The sequence below is a fragment of the Salminus brasiliensis genome, chromosome 15, assembly GCF_030463535.1.
Source record: "Salminus brasiliensis chromosome 15, fSalBra1.hap2, whole genome shotgun sequence".
NCBI lineage: Eukaryota > Metazoa > Chordata > Actinopteri > Characiformes > Bryconidae > Salminus > Salminus brasiliensis.
In genome coordinates this window covers 6,459,850-6,483,586 of record NC_132892.1, presented here as the reverse complement: position 1 = coordinate 6,483,586, position 23,737 = coordinate 6,459,850, and the positions used below count along the sequence as shown (strand labels likewise).

The following is a 23,737-nucleotide window of genomic DNA, read 5'->3' as shown; positions in this document are numbered from 1 at the left end:
ATGTACACACTTTGTACATGTGCATTTACTGTAGCCCATCTGTTTCGGCAGTTTACCAGCCCCTCCTCAACCACCATAGGAGAGAAAGAAACCACCAAGCATATATATATATGAGTTCTCAGCACTGCACTGACACTGATATGGCAGTAACATGGTAGTGTGTGAGCGTGGTATTCATATGATTTTATCAGGTACAGTAGTGTTTCTGGCTTTTAGACACTGTGTGCATTTAAGGGCCATTAGAAACCCCATCCCTTGTAGGTCCACCCTGCTGGTGTTCAGTTAGAGGCTGAAGCTCATCTGTTGATGCACAATTTGTCCTCCTCTAATGCCTCAATACACACATATTTTGAGAGAAAGAAAGAGAAGGAGAAACTGTGTCTAAACAGTACAGTGTTTTCATATTTGTTGCCAGTAGAGGGCGGCATTGATCAATCATGTGATCAGGAAACTGAATCAAAAGTGAAAGTGTCTTTAAACCGTCGCCATTAGAGAAGAGATCAGATCTCACAGCTCTGGATTTCACACAGTAAGGTAATTAACTGTTTAAACTGATCATGTAGAATATTACTGTGTGCTTACAGATGTGAGATACTTGGTGTGATTCTATGTTTTGAGTATTTTCTGAAAATACAAGATGACTGATCGTGAAACCAGACATGAGATGAACAAAGTTTTAAATATGGGTGTGACACTCTAGAGGCAATATCTTTTAAATATATATTCTAATATTATACTCTTATATTTGTCATTAGCAGAAGCAGGAATAACAATAACAGAATAACAGAAATTTTCATTTTCTTACCGCGGTTTTAAGTTTTTAAAAGTTCAAAAGTTTCAACAGTTTGAACAGACTAGCAGTGAAACCTTCCGGTGTGTTTAGAGTGTAGTTTGGTTCCCCTGGTCCAGAACAAGCAAGAAAATGATTATATTTTAGTCCTGGTTTGCTTTGCGTTTATACTTTCATATTTACAATCTTTTATATTTACAATATGACAGAAGGCTGTCAGGCAAGGGTGTAGGTTTGATTTTGACTTTGGTGCGGACATTAAAGTGGTCCACAGGGGGCCCCCTGGAAGCTGAGGCGTTTTGCTTTTATGGAAGACTCTCACAGGTCTTGTGACATTTCTCTTCCATGTGGTGCCTTTGGAGACATTTAATAGACGCCCTTTAATAGTCAAATGTCTGCTGGACACCTGCTTAATGAATAATTAGACTCATCTGTGGATAACTTCTTGTTATTTGTCTAAACTTTAGCTGTGCTCCTAAGACTTTCATTGGGGTGTACTCATTTTTGCAACATTGTAAAATGTTTGGTGTGTGCAAATTAACATATCTTGTTTGCAGTCAATAACCCACATTTGTAGGAGTATTATGTAGTATTGTATCTCATAGAAAAGGTTGATTCTAAAAGGAAACTAAAGGTTTTCTGACAAATCTGTTGGGATGTACTCATTTATGCTGAGCACTGCATATGGTAGCAGACACACCCTTAAGGGAGTTTTTTTTGTTAGTATGTTCCTGAGACAATAATTACAAAATTGTGATTGTTTGATTTCTGTACTTCATGATAGAACATCTAAACAATTAAACCTTCAGGATGAGAACACCACTCTATTCAAGGACTGGCTTTGAGGTTTTTAGTCTATACTGAATTCAGGTATGTTAATTAATACATTTTGTAATGTATTAATTGTAAAGTCAAATGTAGCGACAAACAAACCACTGCCTGCTAGATTGCTTCTGTCACCTGATTAAATGACATACTGATACATGCCATATGAACAGTGAGCCAACTTTAACCTATTTAAAGCTCTCATTTCAAACACACATTGATAAATCATTGTACATCATTAGCCTATCTGTCACAATACTAAATCTCACTACCAACATATCACAAAGTCATTACTCGCCTTTACCTGTGACCAAGACGGATCTAGAAAATTAAAAAGGGGTGAGAGGGGGTCAGAAATTTTTGAGGGGTGGCAACATATGGCAGACGTATATATTCTGAATTTAATCACAGTAATCACAGTTTACTGAGAAATAGTATCTACACACTACAAAAGGGCACAGGCTCATACAGACAGACTTAATCTCATGCAATCAATGTCTTGCATTTGAGGTTTCATGTGAAACAGTTCATATTAGGAATAAGTGAGCATACAGTGTGATCATAGGAGATAGAAGTATGGTAACACTACTGTAGGTGGGCGTTATTAAAGGAAAGGCATTTAAAGTAAGACACAGGTGATGAGTGGTAGATGTGTGAGAGAGTGGCAGCATTTTTACAAGAAGAAACTATCCAAAGAAAATATTCACCCAAGAAGATCTACAGACTGAGCTGTACTAAGGTGAGCATAAATAGACTGTGGAAACAAATTAATCATGGCACTCAAACAAGGTTTGCTTTTACTGTTTACTGAGAGCACACATTCTCCCCAGTTGTCCCTCAGTAGCTTGAACAGATTTAAGTAACTTTAAGTTACGTTTGTAACGTTTTCTGCATTGTGTGTGTGTAATACACTCAGGACACTGGAATCAGCTTCAGTCTGTGTAATTGTCTACATAAAACACATAAAGAGCAAAGAAGAAAGATATTTTGGCCTCAATGGCTTCACAGAAAAAGCCTCTCAGTCAAGCTCTCTGCAGACTGAGCATAAGTATTACATGTATACCAAACCAACATATACCTATATTTATAATAAAATGAAAATATATGTAATCCATACATTTATATGACATTAATATAGCAAATATTAATAAACATCAGTATTAAAATCCACACCAATAACATACAAAGCTGTAGGGATGTAGTGAAGATATTCTGGCCTCAGTAGCTTGGACACAAATATTACTCCCATTTGCAACATTGAACACTAGAGAAATCTTTTTTTTCCATCTGCTAATTTAATTTCTTGATGGATAGTTAATCAGTTTTAACCTCTTTCCTCACGATTCCTGGCTCCCACTTGCCACTCTCATGGACACTGGTGATTCACGCTCATAAATGTCAAACTGACCAAAACTTTTTAAACATTTCTAGGCTTTCTTTAAGTTGTTGATCTCTTGTCATTTTACTGTAAAGCTGCTTAGTGACAAAAAAGTGCTTTACAAATAAATTATAATTTAAGGTGTGTTGCTAGGACGTCACTATGATGTTGCTAGGTGTTTGCTTTATATCCGAGGTCATTACTATGGTCTTGCTAAGTGGTTGCTAGGTGGTTGTTGGGGTGTTGCTAAGTGGTTGTTGGGGTGTTGCTAAGTGGTTGCTGTGGTGTTGCTAAGTGTTTGCTATGGTATCTCAGGTGCATGCTGCAGTGGTACTAGGCGGTTGCTATGGAGCTGCTTATTGTTTGCTAGGCTGTTGCCAGGTGTTTGCTTGGTTGTTGCTTTGTACCCAATGTGGTCGGTTGGGTGTTACTGGTTGGGTGTTACCAGAGCTCCAGTGAAATGTAGACTGGAGATCTACAGTTTAACACCATGTGTTTTGATCAATAGTTTGAAAAAAAGACAGAGAAAATTATCATGAGCTACATGATCACATGATCTCAGTTTCAGGGCTGTAGTTTCTCACAGCAGTTTTAGTTCAGTAATGAAGTGACCTTGTGAAATCCAGAGCTCTGATATCTGATCTCTTCTTGTGGAAGTTTAAAGTTACTTTCACTTTCAATCTCCTGATCACATGATCAACATCGCCCTCTGCTGCCAACAAATTAGGAGAAACACTGTGTACACAGTTACTACTCTTTCTCTCTCTCTCTCTCTCTCTCTCTCACTCTCACTCACTCACTCACTCACATACACACACAGATTACTTGCTGAGACCTGACTCCACAGTACTAAAAGTGGTTGATCTTTGCACTCTGTGTCAGGCTCAGGTTTGATTTCTAATGAGTAATTTTCATATGCAGATTAGATTTCATTTGAAGGATTGTAGCTTCTTCTTACAGTTAAAGTCTTTAGCTGTGGTCAGTAAGGGGGACCATATTTTGGTTTTCAGAAAAGAGAACACAGGGGACACTTGGACATCTGTCAAGGGTTGGATGTAATAGCTGAAGGGGGCTTTGAGTAGGGCTACGTTGTAGGGCTTAGTGTGTTAAATATCTCTAAACACAGTTATGTTAATAAACATTAGTAGATAAACATTAACTTTTTAAACATCCATGTTTTTGTGAATAATTATCTTTATTTATCATTTATTCAGAATTGTTTAATGACAGATGATGATGAAAGTGTGTAATATTGCATCCATTTATCAACACCAATTAATAACAATAATAGTCTATATTACCAAATAATATCCATCAAGATCCATGCTAATATATATAAAAAAAAAAATATATTAAACCATCTGACATGAAAAATCACTTTGGTTCTCTTGATTCCACCAAAACAAAACCACAGGATTTCTATCTAGAACTGATCGTGGGTACCAGATGGGTTCAGGCTTTTCATGTCCATGCTGACCTCTAACCTGGTCCACTGCAGCTTAGATCCACTTTCACCACAAAGCCCTTCCAGCTGATTTTACCCTGCTGAACTAAAGAGCTTTCAAACAGCACCTGAAAGATCTGTTATGGAGGTTCTCCACATGTTCTGATTCAACTGGATCTCTGGAGAGGTTTCCATGTAGAGACTTGTTCAGAGTTTAGCTTGTCCTGAAGAGAACGCTGTAGTCTGTGTGTGTTAGTGTGACTGTAGGTGAGACAGTGTGTGGGTGGTTGTCTTACCCACTGCATTACTGAGATTTAGATCAAACCTGTTTTAGTGACGCTGTTCAGTGAACTACACTGTCATTAGATCACACACTCAGTAAAGCTCTGAACAGCTGAAGAGACACTAACCTCCAAGAGAGGAAGGGATTGCTTCTTCAATCTCACACACAGTGTTCTGAAATATAAAGGTAGGAAATAACACCTGGTTTTAAATGTATGCTGGAAATGGAATATTTACTGTATGCACTTCGTTTTTCATCAGTCATACAGTGTTGATAGAGTGTGAGTTCTGCTTCTGATGGACAGGACAGTTGAGTATGATCTGCTTTATGAGGAAACCCTGCAGTGTGAGAGGAGAATCTGTGTTTAAACAGTAAGACCCTGATTAAAAGTCAGTAGTTGACCGATTTGACCACTTTACACAACCTGTTTACTTCTGGACTGGGTTTAATTAATAAAGTAACCATGGCTTTAGGTGATCATGACTGTATTGCTGCCTCTGCAGAAGCAGTTAATGTAAATAAATGAGGGAGTGAGGGAATGAGCTACATCTGATTATAATATCTTCACTGTAAGGTCATTTCCACTGGTTATAACATGACCTGTTAACACATGATGTAGCTCAGATAATGAACGAGCTGCAGATGTGCTGCTTTCTGGTAGTACTGTACTACACTAGTATTACTAGTGGATACTCTTTAACTTCATCAGTGGAGTTCCAGTGAGCCAGAACTGAACGTGTTCAGCGGTAAATGTAATGTTATCATGCTAGCTAAGCTAAAGCTAACCGGCTCCTCTCTCCTAAGTTCAGCAACTGTATTCAGGTTGATGGTTTAACATTTATTAAATGATATGTTTAAAGCTGTGCATGGCGACGGTGTGAAGATCTAACAGAGCTTTTTATTTGATAGTGTCCGGCTACAGTTTTCCTCTTTAATATTTGGAAATGGTTTTCCAGTATTAAATAAGTGGATATATATTATATATTAAATATTATATAACCGCCCAAACCTGGTGGAACAGCAGCCTAATGAAAGAGCTGTGAAAACAGGGTTTGTAATTCTGCTGGTATATTAATGATCTAGACAGCCAATCAGACGCTTAGCTCATTAGTTGTTCAGTCAGCTCAATTAGGAAGTTGAACAACATTCAGTCAAGAAGAATTCAGGACATCCAGTAGACCCTGATGCAGTCTGATAGGACCACCTAGCAGCTGCTAGTTTTAGCTGTTGATGTCTATATCCTATAATCTTCTAACTCTAAGCAGTTATTAATGCTGTGATGAGAATGCAAACCTAGAACCTGAAGTGGAACCAAAGAATGAGAACATGATGTGAACACATCACACAAGTGCTAGTCTGTTCTAGTCCCATTTCTGTGGAACTCTCTCTCTCTCTGGGTTCAGAGGAAAATGGGGAGGTGGAGTGAGAGCGTCAGATTCTTATTTCTCCAGAAACAGATCAGAGACCCGACAGCAGGCTGGAGCTGTGTGTGTTGTTGTTGTTGTTGGCAGCGTGCCATCATCCTAACCTGATCAACACGATGAGGGAGCTTCTTTCACTTTCCTCTGTTCAGCACTTTTCTCTTTTTTACTGACCACACAGCACTGCAGATCAAACTACTGACCACACAGCACTGCAGATCCAACTACTGACCACACAGCACTGCTGATCAAACTACTGACCACACAGCACTTCAGATCAAACTACTGACCACAGAGCACTGCAGATTAAACCACTGACCACACAGCACTGCAGATCATATTACTGACCACACAGCACCGCAGATCAAACTACTGACCACACAGCACTGCAGATCAAACTACTGACCACACAGCACTGCAGATTAAACCACTGACCACACAGCACTGCAGATCAAACCACTGACCACACAGCACTGCAGATCAAACTACTGACCACACAGCACTGCAGATCAGACTACTGACCACACAGCACTGCAGATCAAACTACTGACCACACAACACTGCAGATCAAACTACTGACCAAACAGTACTATTAATCAAACTACTGACCACACAGCACTGCTTACCACACTACTAACCACACCGACTGACAATGACTGTATTATGAAATGTAGGAGTCTCTCTGTCTCCTCTCTCTCTCTCCTCTCTCTCTCAGTATTATTGGTTGTAGCCACTCCTGTATGTGGAATGTGGTTTGGTGTTCAGTGGAATCTGAAGGCAGTTTTTGTTTTTCTAAAGAAATGTAGATAAAGTTCAGACACACTTCTAAACATGAACTCAACACTCTTCCAGATATACCCCCTCCCCAAACACACACATAGGTGTGTAGAAGTCATACTCTTAATCTGCTTCATGTCTTATTTCTCTGCATGTATAGATAGATCAGTAGACTGCATGTAAACTAGCTCTACATAGTCACACTAGGTGATGAAGGAGCTCATCATCACTGAGTATCTGTAGAGAAATACAGCAAACAGCTGGACTTTTCTAACTGAAAGACTGAGCTCAGATATCAGTATTGTTTGCTTGTAAGAATGGCTCTTATTATGAAAGAGGTTAGATAGGTGAAGGTTTCAGTTAGGCGAGTCATGTGACCTTGTGTTGAAATGTCTTCAGACTTTCAAGCACTGAAATTCAATATTTACAGCAAATTAGTTTAGAAATATTACACCCTAACCCAGCAAAATCAGTTTATGATAAACCTAAAAATCAATAAAATAGTAAGTAGTGATTGTTGTAAGTACAAAAGTTAATCCTTATATTTAAGAGCCGGTCAGTGTTCTTTTAAAGGAAGGCTGCTCCTTTTTTTCTAAATACACCTTTGGTGATTGTGACCAAAGAGTTAGCGAGTTTCTTTAACTATATTAGTTGTTTCCTAAACTGCACTGTTTGCATACTCCAGACACTGGTGTTTGTTATGAGGTTGCAGGTAGAGGGTTCTTACTGATAACACATGTAGGCCATGTCTGTTCAAGCAATGCTGTCATATCGCTCTTAGTCTTAATGATATTCAAATAATGCCCTCTTTAAAAAGGCAACAGCATCAGGTGCATAAAACACAGCACATACATCTTTCTAGTACTCTACTATATTTAACCTAGAAATGCACCACAAGACTTTTACACAGAAAGAGTAAATCTAAAGTTGAAGAGTTGAAGAATCTGGCCTGGTGCTGCTAGCCCAGTCCCTTCATAAACCAACTTGACGAAAACAGCAAGTTTGTGTACATACAGTTTACTGATACCAAACATGAATTCACCAGATTACAAAGGTTTACTCTGATAAATCTGTAAGAGCTGAGTGTAAAATGAGCCAAAACTAGGCTTTTCTACATTTGTTGGTTGTAATTGCTCTCTATATTGAGACAGTATTTCATCATAAATGGGCAAAACAATATACTCAAACACAGAATACAGTTTTACATGACAATTTACATTAACTGTCATATCAACTAAAAAGTCACTGTTGTGGATATACATGTTTTTGTAATAGCATGTATCCACATTTAAATGGTTAAAATAAAACACAATTACTATGCTGATAAGAATGACTACAGTAGCTATGTAATTCTCCTGCATCCTGAAGATAAAGCATTTCCTTCACGTTTTGACTGAGCTCTCTCTGAATACTCCACTCTGAACTACTCCGACTGAGTGAACTTACACTTGCAATGATCTGATTCTTATGCTCTGAATGGAGGATGCTCCACATTGCACCTTTAAAAGTACTCGCTTTTTGAGTGTGTGTGTGTGTGTGTGTGTGTGTGTGTGTGTGTATGTGTTTGGGGAAATGAGCACAGTGGAAACTACAGAGGCTACAGACAGACATTGTTCTGGAATGGATACAATAACGAAGTGTACCTTTTTTGCACATTTATTTAGTGTGTGTTGATGTAACATTTTGAATGTAAAAAATATGAAGAGCTAGGGATGTCTCGATCCAATTCAGTGACTCAGGACCGGAGGCTAATCCAGGCATTTTTAATGCATTTTTTGTGGTTTGTATTGTTTCTGTTCCATGTTGCACCATGATGATTCATGAGGAATGTACTTTTTCTCCACTGTGTACTTGTACTCAGATGGAATGACAATAAAACTTGACGTGACACAGAACAAACGTATTTATCGTTATCCATAGCGAACTGACTATTTAGCTATTAGCGTGATATTAGATGCCATTTTTCATGTTGCTCAGACAACAAAGCACTTTAACGTGACTTGCTCACAATTCCAACTTCACAAGCGGGACGTAGTGCTGCCTTCAAAGTCACCTCAGAGGTTTGTAGTTACGACTTTGGAGCCAGATAATATATCCAGATAAACATAGCATTGCTACTGTTGAGTTCAGATGGTAGATTACATTTTATTTATGCTGAAATATGTAATAAATATCATAACTCTCACTCTCTTACACTTCCTTCCTTCTTTTGTTCTCTTTCTCTCTCTTTCTCTCTCTTTTTTCACACACACACACACACACACACACTAAATCCAACCATTTATGTGTTGAAAAGTAATTGAAGCTGGAATATAGAGGTGGTGTTTTACTTTTTGAGCCGCGAGCTGCTCTGTAGTACCGTTCATTTCTTCCATTAAAGCTTTTGTGTCGTGGTTTTAATGCTAATTCCAAAAAAAGTACTAGTATTTTAACATTTGACTAATCACAGAATATTGTTGTGATTACCGTAACCAAATGAAAATACTAAAGAAAAAACAACTATCTGAGCTCTAAGGAGAATCTTTCCTTGTTCTTTCTTCATTTTTTACATTGATATTGTTGAGTTATACTGGCTCATCCAGTACACCGAATTCGTTCAAATTCATTTCAAGGTATTAGTTTCTTAAAAGCGCAGAACTAAATTAAGCACTGCATACATTTACACTCTGTCATGCCTGCCTCTGTTGTCATGTCTTTCTTTGTTTGAGTTGAAAAGTACAAAAGTACACTCCCCAGCACATGGCTCTGTTTGTGTCTAGTTTGTCGTAGCCACGCCTTTCTATTAGTGTTTCCACCAGTGTCTACTTTGTAACCACGTCCCCTTGTTACTCCCAGGTGTTCCCCACTATCCTCTGTATAAGTACCCCTTTGTTTCAGTCATCCCTTGTCTGGTCTGGTATGTGTGCATATTCCAGTGGTCATGCCAGTTTATGGTTTGTTGGCTTGGCCTGTCTGTTAGTTTGGTAGTTTGAGTGCTTGTGTATGCTTTTCCAGTTTGGTCTGTTTCTGTGTGAGTCTTGTATTTTTTATTTAGTAATTCTAGTGCTTGTTTTGTTTATTAAATAATATCCTGCCAGTACCTCCGCCTCTGTCTCCAAGTGTGACACACCTTGACACACATCACAAACAGCTCAAACACTTACCACTAATACGTTACTACTGCACACATACACTTACTTCCCACTGATTCCACCTCATTTAAGAAACCCACTCGAGAGGTGAGGTTTGAGCCAGCAGAGTCTATCAGACACAAAGAATAGCTGTAATATCCTTTCTGTAATAAAACATCACTTTTTTGGCTTTTTTTGTTTAACGGTTAGGATTTATAAATTTTCTGAAGATGTTACTCAAAGAATGTAGTAACAAGTCTGTGTACTTACTGTTCTGTTATACTGCACAGTTGCAATCAAACTATTTAACCACCACTGCAAATCAGCTTTATTAGCAAAATGTACAAATGTTCAACTGTTTGCAAATAAACCAATTAAACAAGCTCAATTTAAATATCTGGTGAATTGAGGTACCCTTATGCTGTTATAACCTGCTGCAAACATGATGCTTAGGCAGACACCAGCTTCTGGCAGCATTCCTGAAGAATCTTAGCCCTTTCTTAAACCCAGTGACGATCACCCCAGAATCTTCTAGGACTTCTTCTAAAACCAAGTCTTTGCGGTATGCTTGGGCTTATTGTACTATTGGAAGGTTAAAAGACTTCAGAAGCTTCAGAAGGCATGGTGTTTTTCCTAGGATTTCCTGAAACTTGATTGAATCAATCTTGGCCTCCTCCTGCTGCAGGTTTCCAGTGCCAGATGAAGCAAAACAAGTATGCTTCATTCTTTCTCCTTCAGACATACCACTGATCCATAGGTCTCATATCAGCTTCATCGCTCCACATAACAGAATCCCAAAACATGTTTTTGAGCAGATTGCTCTAACTGTTCTTGTGCTTTTGGGTCAGTAGAGATGTACAGTCATAAAGACCTTCACCATTTAGTGTCTCACTGTGCAAGCTAAAATCTCAGTGCCTGCTGCCACTTAATTTTTCTGCAGGTCGAGAAAAGACTGATAAATGCTAAAGCATGGCTGTACCACCAACATGATCAGCATATTAAGACATGGATCAGCTGTAATTTATAATTAATCATTTGAATAAAAATTGAAGCAGTCACATAAAACTATGTCTCAGCAAGTAAGTTTTATAAAGTTTGTGTGTGTGTGTGTTTGTGTGTGTGTGTGTGTGTGTGTTTGTGTGTGCGCACAGTCAAGAGCGTATGATTGTGTGAAATAGTTTTCCTCAATGAACACTTACTCAGTGAAAATTACTTTTACAGGTCATCTTTCAGAGGTGAAGAAAAAGGATCAAGTGAGTATTCAACAGTACCAGCTCTCTTTAAAGCAGACAGAAAGGTAATGACCCCTGTGTGCTAAAACATATGATTGAAAAGCTGTAAAAATCCATTTTAACTGTCTTTCAGAGATGACGATTCTCTGGGTGATGCTTCTGATTTTCTCTAGTCCTATGGAGGCCACATCAGGTTTGTGTCTGCTGTCCTGTATTATAATCTGAGTAAGAGAGAGAGAGAGAGAGAGAGAGAGAGAGAGAGAGAGAGAATCCCGTTATTTATAATTAATTGTCTCATTTTCTATTTTAATAAAAATGTTATATGTGTTTGTATGCCTCTACTGTGCACCTAACTTAACATCTTATGATTCATTTTAATAGCAGACTTTCCCCCCAATAATTCTAAAAATATATGGACAACAAACATGATTTACTTTGATACAAACTACAAATCAAGTCAATCTGGAATGTGAATCAGCATCTCAGTGTTCTGTATTTTTATGTGAAATAACCTCAAGTACAAAAAAAAAAACATTAAATATAGCATGTGGCAAAAGTAATGAATCATTAAATACATACTTTTTTCCCAATCTCGCAGACTTCCTTAGTTGGTTCATTGTTCTCTAAGGTTGATCACTTTCGGGAAGCTCACTCCAATTTGTTTATTAAAGTGAAAAACAAACATGTTTCTATAATAAAGATTTGTATTATTTCATTAAACACTGTGTTTGTTTCTGTTACAGAGCGCTTTACAGTTGTTGGTCCAAATTCTCCTCTTGTTGCTGAAACTGGAGCAGAGCTGGTTCTGCCCTGTTCGCTCCAATCCAATGCCAGTGCTGTGGACATGGTGGTGGAATGGGTCAGACTTGATCGGACTGCGGCTGATAAAGTAGTTCACCTGTATGAAAATTATGAAGACAGAAATGAGAAGCAGATAAAGTCTTACAGAGGGAGAACAGCTCTGTTTAAAGAAGAGCTGCACAAAGGAAACACCTCACTGAAGCTCTCAGCACTCCAACCTTCTGATGAGGGATCTTACCAATGTTACGTGGAGTACGGGGCCTTGAATGATAATGTAAATATTTATGTTGAAGTTAAAGGTGAGAACCATTAAAATTGTTGTAATAATAATAATAGTAGTAGTATTGTTATTATTATTATTATTATTATTATTATTATTCATGATACTACTACTAATAATGACAAGGGAAAGAGGGTCAGTGGAAACTCAAATGTTTTGGTATGTTGATCATTAGCAAGAACAGAGAGACCGAATTATTTTATTATTTTCTGCTTATGGTGTCTGAAAAGTTATGTGTTTACAAGAGAATCCAGGGTTGTTTTTGGTGGTTTACGCTTTATACACTTTTTACCTTTTCTTCATTTTACATAAAAAAAAAAAATAAAATAAATAAATAATAAAAAAACAAGCAATGCATATGGGTTTATTCAACTCAAATAAATATTGTGAATTAGACAGATAACCATCTAGACTGATAAGATGGTATTTAAGTTCAATAATCCCTGTTCATTGGCTTGTTACCACATTAAATTATTTATTTTGGATTGAACGGATGAACCACTTTTTACAGTGTAGTTATAGAAATTCTTAGTTTTAATTTCAGGTATACATGAAAAAGATTGGGTAATTGGGTAAAAGATTGTTGAGTACTGTTGGGTAATTGGTTGTGTTGAGTAAAAACATTTTCTGTTTTTGCAGCAGCACATAACTGTTTAAAATATAATGTGATATTGCCCATTGTTATCAGGTTAGTTGAATCAAATGTTACAGTGGATACACTGAATCTGTTTAGGTACCTAAAGATACTGTTTGACCAAAAATATAAAGTGCAAAAGAGTGAATATGTGCTACTATTATATGTGCTATTATATGTGCTAATATTCACTGACTTATGATTTTGTTTCTCCCTAGAAAATCTACAAGTAGTGGGTCCAGCTGCTCCTCTTGTTGCTGAAGCTGGTGAGGATCTGGTTCTGCCCTGTTCTCTCCAACCTAACATCAGTGCTGAAGATATGACTGTAGAGTGGATCAGACTGCGTCTGAGATCTGACCCACTAGTTCATCGGTACGAAGACTATAAAGACAGAAATGAGCGGCAAACAGAGTCGTATAGAGGGAGAACAGCTCTGTTTAAAGAAGAACTGAATAAAGGAAACACCTCACTGAAACTCTCAGCACTCCAACCTTCTGATGAGGGAGCTTACCAATGTTACGTTGAGTCCATGTCCTGGAACGATAATGTAAATATTTATGTTAAAGTTAAAGGTAAGAATCACCACAATGTAGGTGTAACATTGTTGAGGATGAAGGTGAGGGTGAAGAAGGGGAGTTTAAGGAGAGGTAGGAGGGGGATGAATGTGAGGGTACTTGAAGTATCAACATTGGGGTGGGTGACTATCAGCACTTTCCACAGGGTTAATTGTATTACAATATAGTTTGCGGTAAAACAGACAAAGAAGGAGAGTGATCCCTTTAGGTCGGCAGACAAAAAGTAATCATCATTCAAACAAAAGAGTAAGATGACCATTTGCTAACTTTCTATAAGACTGAAACCATAAGAAATTAAAGTTAGAAAGGGGCATATTTTCTCTCACAACCAACGCCTCTTTTTTGAACTTACAGCCGACTGGGTCTTCAGTCCTATTACTCCGGCTAGATAGATAGATGCCTGTGCCAGCCAACATCACTTTAAGATGAATGAAGGGAGGAAGCGCCATATACCTACCTTGAGAAAGCACAGCCAGTTGTGCTCTCGCAGACTTCAACCACTTGGGATTCAAATTTGCGACCCCCAGCTATCCATAGTGGCATCGCTTTAGACCGCTGAGCCACTCAGAGCCCATCACTAATTGATTTTCTAAATTCCCCTGGCATGAAGCCACTGTGTACATCTGGAATTATCCCTAATATATTGCAAATTACAAAAAAAAACTAAAGAATCATTTGGTGTTTGACCTGCAGTATTTGTTTATCTTGTTTCTATTTCAGGAAAAGGTTTTCATGCTTGGAAGATTGCCATCATCTGCATTTCTGTTTTTGCCGTTATTTTAACTGCCTTTACAGCTTACATCTACAGAGGTAATTCCTTATTAATCATTTTCAGTAATAACTTGCAGTTTAAAACCTCTTTTCACTTGACTTGTCAGTGGTGCTAATGTTATGGCTCATTGGAATTCAGTACTGTGCAAAACTCTTAGGAAATAATAGATGTAAAGCTCTGTATCTGGACAGAAGTTGTTTTTGCAGTCTATTGTGATTGTTCTGAGTGTATCAGACAGAATCAGACAATAACTCCAACAAAAAAGTTCTTTAATATTTGTTTATTTATTTAAATAATTATGCTAATCTTAATCTAATACATTTTGTATTTAAATAATTACATTTAATTATTATTTATTTGTTTATTTTAAATAAGAGAGGGAGGGATCTTTGACCATTCCTCTTTGCACAATTTCTCTAAATCCTCCAGAGTCATGGGTCCTCTCCTATGCACTCTCCTCTTCAGCTCAATCCACAGGTTTTCAATCCGGTTGAGGTCTGAGCACTGAAACAGCGATGTGAGGAGCTTGATTTTGTGTTGGTGAACCATTTTTGTGTAGATGTGGCCAAATATGTATAGTCATTATCTTGTAGAAAGACCCAGTGATGATGTTCAGCGTTCGAGCAGAGGCCACCAGATTTTGATTTAAAATGTCCTGGTATTTCAAAGAGTTCATGATGCCATGCACCCTAACAAGGTTCCCGGGGAAACAGGCCCACAGCATCACCGAGCATCATCTCCTCCCCCATACTTTACAGTTGACATGAGAACTGTTTATGTCTCTCAATCCTTTTTACTGTGTGTGGTGGCAAAATAAACTTGCGTCCTCGTCCAGGCTGGTGCCAATAATTGTGGAGGGCGCTGCACATTATATATAATGTTGTTATATAATATGGTAATGTTGTTCGTATAACATCACAGAATTACTGTGTGATTTTTGTTACTGTATTTGCTGCCACTTATTCTACACTCTTAGCAAAAAGGCAGAAACGTAAAGATGTAAGTTGCTGAGTAATGTTGGGCAAGTAAAGTTTGGGTTTGCTTGGTATTGTGGGAACTGTAGTTGATTTATAAGTATGGATATAGTAATGGTGATTTGTTGTATATAGAGAGAACAGCACACATGCTTTTATTTTGGGGGGGTTGAACCATGAGGTACATGTACATGAAGAACCATTTAACCAGGAACATGAAGCACTCAAGAGGTTCTTTAGTTTTCAATTTGTTCACAATTTTTTTTAATGAAGAACTTTTAAAGAAGGCACTTTACCCATTACTGCTGTTTAAGGTCTCTAACAGTTTCAGTCGCTGGATGAGGATGGTCTCTGAGAGTTTTCCATCTCTTTAATTGCAGATAAATACTCAGTAAAGGAGCTCTCTCCTAAAAAGTGCTCAGTCATCACCTACCTGCGTCTCCAGACAGAGAATCCACGGAAGGAGTTTGACCTGAGGAAATTCAACACATCAGAGGAGGGTTACAGGAGACTCATCCCAGCTGTCTCAAACTGCAGGACGGCTCGGTGAGTTCTTATCATAACAGTTATTCAGATAATAAAATGTTTTGACCTAAAATCAACACATCACACATGTGAACAAGAAAAGGAAAGAGAGGAAAGAGAGGAAAGAATATTGTTCTTCTATTTGGAGTTTCTGCTGGTGGACTGAGGCTAACCTGCATATTAAAGTTGGGGTGGTTTGTCCAACAGGTGATGCCCTGTTGTTTTGTTAGCTCATGAGTGCATTCCTCAGTTTAAATTCTATTGAAAGCACCGAAGACGGTGGAGGATGGGAGAATGTAGACTGTGAGAAGATTTAGGAAAGGTAGTAAACTACATTAATTAATTTATACATCCAGCATGCCCGGTGTCCACACTGCAGGCTGGTTCTGGTATGTTGGTGTGAAGGCAGATTTTTATAAAACACAGTATGCTGTCAGTGTAAGTGGGGATAACGGTAAACACTTATTTCAGTGAGAATTGAAGGCTGCGTATCAGTTATTTCATGTACAAAAGCAGACTTTATGACACCTTTAAACCTTAGACTTTAAAGCACCTATAAATATTTATACCACTTGTTTTAAGTGGAAGATACTGTGTAAAATGCATCCGTAAACACAGTCTGTATGCTATAGTAGAGAAGCTTGCAAATTGCAATTGTTTGCACATGCTCAAACAAAACAATAAAAGAAAAGCCAATGTAATGTGTCTCAAATCTGTCAGTGATCTTTGTCTGAACATTAATATTCAGAATTACAAGGAAACAATCATGAATTTAAACCTTCAAATGCAGTTATTATAAACTAATTTCTGATTATTTATGTGTAACTTCTTTCTTCCCCAATTGTAGATTTGTGGGCTGTAATCTCACTGTGCAGTCCATCGAAACTTTGTGTGCAGCACTAAAAACAGAAACCTCCTCCCTGAAAGAGCTGGACCTCAGTAACAATGACCTGAAAGATTCAGGAGTGGAGAAACTCTCTGATGGACTGAAGAGTCTTCACTGCAAATTGGAAATGCTGAGGTCAGAATACCAACATGTCCTAAATTCATTCTTCACACCGTTACAGAAATGTGCATTAGAGAAATGTAATGTTAATTAGTTCATAGTTCATTCAGTGATAGCAGGGCATCCAGGTTCTGATGTAGCGAAGCATCCCCAAACCATCACACCAACACTGCCATTCAAACACCATTACGTTCATTTGAAAATGTTGATTGTTGTTTTATGTGGAGATTTGAATTAGGCTGCTGTGTTTTCAAGAGTACATTTTAAAAGTCAGTACTATCACAATAAAATATTTGTGTGTGTATGTGTACCACCTACAGAAACTCCATGCACATTTAACAATAATAATAGTTAATCTTTTCCCCAGTGCTTTAATTAGAAATTCCTAAGTTCTACCCCCAGTACACTTCACTGTAGCCAGCACAGGCATGCACAAGCTGTACCTCCTCTGGCACTACTTTTAGTTAAAGGGAGCACTAATTCTCTAAACTTACTACAGGCTAGATGCTCATTTTCAGTAGGTTTCTCCAGCAACACTGCTGTGTCTGATCCACTTGTAATCAACCACAACACCCACAAACACGCCACTGCCACACCTGTGGAATTCTGGGAACAGTTTTACAGTCAGAAACCTGCACCCTGAAAGAGCTGGACCTCAGTAAGAATAATCTGCAGGACTCAGGAATGGAGGAACTTTCTGCAGGCCTGAAGAATTGTAAACTGGAGACACTGAGGTCAGAATTTTTAATTACCTGTAGCCCTATATATAGGCCCACTGACTGATTACAAGACTGTAGACACCTGTGATGCTAATTAGTGGACACACCTTAATTTAACATGTCCCTTTGGTCAATCAAATCAATGTCGAATTTTAATTTGTTGTTTTTATTTATTATGACTTTTGTCAGATTCAAGTTATTTCTGTGACCATTGTGGGTTTTCCTTTTTGTCATGATCCGTCGGGTCTGACAAAGAGGGTGAACACTCTTAGTGGATGGTCCAAAGCGAGAAAGTTTATCAAAACAATAAACGGGGTAAAACACAAGAAAAGGCAGCTAACGTTACAGCGATAAATGGCAAACTGAAAGATAACCGTGACAACAGAACTGGGGCAAAACAAAGGTGCACACCTGAGGCTGGTGAGACACAAGGGCTAGGCTAGTGTGCCAGAATCGAGCCAGAAAAATAACACTAACCAAAACCTACAGGCCGTGCCTGGGAAACACAGAGTAACACCAAAGACCGCGCTAGTCAGTCGCTTCTGAACTTACTTGACTCAAGAGCTGAGGGAACAGCTGCCGAACCCAAACGACAGAACCGATACAGTTACAGGGCTATCTACCATGAGTACATGAAATACAACCAGCTCGTACTTGAGATCAAGACCGTGACTATGCTTCGTGAGCGAAGCTGAGTGAGTTAAGCTCACTCTTGTGAATAAGCCCCCAACGGTTCTTACGGTACAGTCCATTCTTCGGGTTGAGTGAGTCAGCTCGGTTCAGTAGGTTCACAGGATTCACTAAGCTAATATGGCTCACCTCTACTCCCTGAGGCCGTTGATGAGCCCAACGGATTTAGTCTGCTCAACAGATCCACAAGGGGGTGAGTGTAGGACCTAGTTAAAACACTTCAAGTGCTACGTCAGTGTTACTGCTGTGTATAGAGCAATACACCTTCCAAAAATACCTGCTCAGTGGAGGTATTTTACCACTGATGTCTTCTTTGTGTGAATCTGTTGTGTCTGCTCTCTCTCTCTCTCTCTCTCTCTCTCTGCAGACTTGCTCTGTGTAATCTTGGGAAAAACACCTGTGGAATTCTGGGATCAGCTCTACAGTCAGAAACCTGCACCCTGAAAGAGCTGGACCTCAGTAAGAATAATCTGCAGGACTCAGGAATGGAGGAGCTTTCTGCAGGTCTGAAGAATTGTAAACTGGAGACACTGAGGTCAGAATTTTCAATTTCCTGAAGATCTGCTGCTCCAGTTAGTTTGTGTTTTAATATATATTTGAATGTACATGGTGACATGATTTAACAGCTACATTCTGCAGATTTACCAACATCTAAAAGCATATGACTGATAATACTGCATATATGCACAGAAGTGTTTCAACTAGCTCTCACATTCTTGTAACTTTTTACTGTTTTTACTTTTTACTGTCTGTCTGCATCTGTCGTATTAATGTATTTATGTTTAATTCACTTCTTCTCATTTAACTGCTTTCTCTACTGTATTTACTCTCCTTTTGCAGATTAGCCCTCTGTAATTTCACTGGGAAATCGTGCACATTGCTCATATCAGCTCTACAAATAAAAACCTCCTCTCTGAAAGAGCTGGATCTCAGTAGCAATGATCTGCAGAATTCAGGAGTGGAGCAGCTCTTTGCAGGACTACAGAGTTCACACTTTCAACTGGAGATACTCAGGTCAGATTTCTGTCCCTTCTTTCTACAAGAAAATAAATGTGTGAAGCCACTGTATGACTGTATGTTTCTCTGTTCATCAAACTTTCAGCTCAGCACTGGCCATGAACTCACTTAAAAACATCTATGCTAACAGTCTCTAAAATAGCAGAAGCTACAATAGAGTATTTGACAATATTTTATTGCTGGAAAAGTGTCTTTAACATTCACAGCGCAGACACAAATGACTTGACTGAGCACTGAAATTATGAATGCAAACTTAAGCTAGATAAATATTGTGTATTACCTGCAAATAAAAAAATTAAGCATATTTTGGACTCATGGATGGACTGCTAAGTAAATGACCTTTCAGATGATCTATACAGCTTATGTGCTAATTACCATTATAATCACACTTTAATAACATAATAATATTTAATTGTTACATTATTAATACTGCTTAGATGGCATTAGTTCCTTTAATTGGGAGGGGTAGTGTTGTAATGTCACCACAGGATGTCTGGAATGCATATGACCAATCTAGTGGTAAGTGGCAAGTACTGACAGAATACTTACCAGAACATTAATCCGCATGGGATTAATAAAAGCATGGTTATTCCTATAGTTTTATTTTTACAGCAGGACAAAGGCTTTACTGACAGTATTATATTTAGTGCCATCAAAGATAAATAAATAAACACCAGTAATGTTTGTATGCAGTTAGCCTCTTTAAACCATTCGTAGCTCCAGGGTGAATTAAAGATGTTCAATGTTTCCACCCTCTGTGCATACATGCTTCGTATATCTGATGCAAGAAAAGGAATAAAAATACTAAACTCAAAAATACAAAACTTTATCTTTAAAAGAAGAAAAGCTATTTTTTGCATTTTGTTTGTTTTTACTTCATTTTGGTTAATATCAGTCCTTTGTTGGACTGATGTCATCTTAGAGTCCCTTTTGTTTTCCTACCAGTTTCCTCTTATTTAGTCAGGGGGGTGTAATTCCATCTATCACCTGCACAAAGCATTTGCACTAATAACTTTACTACCTCACTGGACTCAATATTTATTACACACTGCAGAATTTGCACACTACCGGCAATTATTTATTATTCTCTGTCTGTACTGTGTTGTGTTGTCTGTCTGCACTTGTTTGTGTTGCACTTGTGTTTTGTATGCACTGTCTATGTTGCACCATGGTCCTGGAGGAACATTGTTTCGTTTTACTGTGTACTCTGTATGTAGTTGAAATGACAATAAAACCCACTTGACTTGACTTGACTTGACGTGACCCTTCCAATAGGGACCAAAACACTGACAAATACATATATTCTGATTATTTTGTTCTCTCATTTACACCCATATGCAAAAGTTTGTATAATTAGCATGATTCCTTGATTCTGAAGTATTTGCTTAATTTAACATTTAATCACAAACATCAAAATAATTAAATATGGCATGTGCAAAAGTAATAGTTTATTAAATATTTTGGGTTATCTTGAATTCAGAAAATACATTTAAAATGTTAAATATTGTGATCATTGGACAGCAAATACTACCTTTTGGTAATTATTTCTGTAATATCTTATTATTATAAAAATCTAGCTGTGTCAACAGTGTGCTTATTAGCAAAGCTTTCTCTCTTTCTCAACTCTCCATATCTTTTGTAAATGTACAGGTCATTTGTCTATACAAATATATAAATACCACTTTTCTTTATAAATTGAAATCTTTTGGTAGATAAAATCTGGTGTGTGTTTTTCTCCTTTGCAGATTAGCTTTGTGTAATATTGGAGAAAAGGTTTGTGAAAATCTGGGATCAGTTTTAAATCTAGAAAACTCCTCCCTGAAAGAGCTGGACCTCAGTAACAATGACCTGCAGGATTCAGGAGTGGAGCTGCTCTGTGCTGGACTGAAGAGTTCACACTGTAAACTGCAGATTCTCAGGTCAGTGTTTCTGTCACTCTAGATGTATAAATATAAGACTGATGTTCAATGTGCTGCAAATTTAAACAGTTAAGTTGGAGACTTGTTTGACATATTGTACTTCACTACATTTTAAATGAAATCTGTAACTAAAGTAAAATAAAAACAAATGTAAATTAAAAACACAAGACAAAAACGCGAGTGATGGGCAGGAGAACAAACTGGCACTAAAATCACAAGAAAGATAGAGACAGACAAGTCAGACCCCACTGGTGTAGAACCAGCTGAAACAGCTGAAACCTGTTTTGCTGAGGTTGAAGGTAATGAAGTGAGCCATATTATAAGGGACCACTTTGGCTTCAAATGCAAAAAAGGTAATGTAAGCTGTGTTTGTCCAGAGACAGAACTAGCAGCTTAAAAATCTCAAATCTCATTAGCCAAAAAAGACATCAGTGCATAACATTGGTTGACGCTATTGAACTGGACTACGTTACCTCGTTACCTCTGTGTCCTCTGCATTTAACCCATCTGTGGTAGTGAACACACACACTAGTGAACTAGGGGCAGTGAGTACACACACCCAGAGTGGTGGGCAGCCAACTCCAGCGCCCGGGGAGCAGAGAGGGTAAAGGGTCTTGCTCAAGGGCCCAACACTGGCAGCTTGCCAAGCCCGGGGACTCAAACTCACAACCCTGTTATCGATAGCCCGGCGCTCTAACCGCTGAGCCACCACTGCCCCTTTGCACTACGTCTTTGCTACTCTGGGCTCGTCAAACTATAATTTAAATGTAAACTTATTTCTATGACACTTTTTACAACTGATGTCCCCTCCAGTGGATAATGCAGTGCAGTGCTGATGCAGTGCTGTAAAAGGTGTCCCAGCATGTGTGATCTGTAAAATCCTGCAAAATTACTGGGGGAGCCCAGGAGCATTCCAATTCCTCCATAATGCTGCTTTAATCAGTTTTAATAAGATAATTCTTTTATCTATAGTACATCATATCTTCTGCCCTGTGAGGCCTCATGATATGCAGTAGGTGCCTTTAGTTTTTTCATCTGTGCCCAAAGCCATATGAGGACAAGGCATGTGTGTTACCAAAACTGTATTATTCAATTATATTTTGCACTGGTCATGCACACGTCAGTTTAAGAGTCTTTAAACTCTATTTTGCACAACTGTTTATATTTGCACTGTCCATACCCAGATTTGTAATCTGCTGCATATGTCACTTTACTTTTTATGTCATTTCAGGGAGCTCTATACATATACTTTATTATACACTTTATAAGTTTATTGCTGCATGTGCCACTTTACTTCTGATATCAATATCAGGGACCTCTATAGCTATTTATTTATTTATACACATAACCTCTTTTACATTTATAAAACTAATATAATACTAATATAAAAGCTAACTAATATAAAAGCTTTTCTTGCTTAGTGTTATTTAATGTTTAATGTTTATTTAAGTGTTTGATGTTTATTGTTGCACCATGGGTCTGAGAGTAACACAGTTTCTGTGTTATGTCCTGTATATATTACAGTTTTGACAATAAAGCTTATTTTGACTATTTTTATATAGAAATGTAAGTACACAAGTACTTGTACAAAGTACACAACTTGAGTAAAAATAGATGTGTTCATGGTAAAATATTAGTCCAGTTAAAGTTTTAGTTCTCCTAAAAACTTTTCATTTTGATGCTGAAGTGGATTCACAATTTTCACACGTGACCCTGCTACTACAAAATCTAGACACTTCATCATCTGTATACTAACTCTCTCTCTCATCCTAACTCTGCAGATTATCTGGTTGTATGATCACAGAGGCTGGTTGCTGTTCTCTGTTATCAGCTCTGAATTCAAATTCCTCCCACCTGAAAGAACTGGATCTGACCTACAACAACCCTGGAGAGTCAGGAGTAAAGCAGCTCTCGGCTAGACTGGAGGATCCTCACACCACATTCAGGTATGTTCAGCTGTGTTCAGAGAGTGGCGTGTATGTCATCTTTAATATGATAATTTATCAAATGTCATAATAATTCATATTACATATATTACTCATTTTACATGACATCATGTGCCACTGGATTTCTTCTGTACAATAATTCTAATGTAAGGTTATTTCAGAATGGTGAATGTTAGAAAAGACTGCATTTAATTAGAGGCTAAGTGGTTTCATGGAGTAATGTATACATGGAAATGGCAGTATGGTGTAATGAAGGGTTGAGGCAGGCTGCATGTGCTGACAGATTTAAGTCAAGGGCAAGCAGAGGTCAAAAACAGGCAGGAATAAACAGGACAGGCAAACTCATAATCCAGGTCAAGGTAACAAAACACATGAAGGCAAATACATAGAAATGCTCAGAACTCTAGTAACAGCACAGACACTTTGCAAAGATGGCTACAAACAGAGGCTCTTATGCAGTCCTAATGAGCCCTTGATTAAGCCACAGCTGATTTACATAGACCAGGCACATAGACAAGCGCCAGCCATGTGCAGTACCCACCAAGTCCAGCAAAAGGAGTCATGTCACCTGCACATGCTACATTCAAGAAAAGAATAGAAAAAAAACCCTTTACTTTAC

General features: G+C 38.1%; 1 protein-coding gene across 1 annotated transcript in view; it reads left to right on the top strand.

The window, feature by feature from the left end:
- Nucleotides 1-468: 468 nt before the first annotated feature.
- Nucleotides 469-23,737, top strand: part of LOC140536164 (uncharacterized) — a 40,626-nt gene continuing 17,357 nt past the window's right edge. Inside the window, exons 1-12 of the mRNA XM_072657838.1 lie at nucleotides 469-534; nucleotides 11,250-11,281; nucleotides 11,394-11,453; nucleotides 12,004-12,360; nucleotides 13,194-13,547; nucleotides 14,271-14,360; nucleotides 15,677-15,842; nucleotides 16,669-16,842; nucleotides 18,604-18,771; nucleotides 19,077-19,250; nucleotides 20,999-21,172; nucleotides 22,954-23,118. Coding sequence (XP_072513939.1) covers nucleotides 11,396-11,453; nucleotides 12,004-12,360; nucleotides 13,194-13,547; nucleotides 14,271-14,360; nucleotides 15,677-15,842; nucleotides 16,669-16,842; nucleotides 18,604-18,771; nucleotides 19,077-19,250; nucleotides 20,999-21,172; nucleotides 22,954-23,118 — 1,880 coding nt within the window. The 5' untranslated portion in view covers nucleotides 469-534; nucleotides 11,250-11,281; nucleotides 11,394-11,395. The remainder of the gene's footprint in view (nucleotides 535-11,249; nucleotides 11,282-11,393; nucleotides 11,454-12,003; nucleotides 12,361-13,193; nucleotides 13,548-14,270; nucleotides 14,361-15,676; nucleotides 15,843-16,668; nucleotides 16,843-18,603; nucleotides 18,772-19,076; nucleotides 19,251-20,998; nucleotides 21,173-22,953; nucleotides 23,119-23,737) is intronic.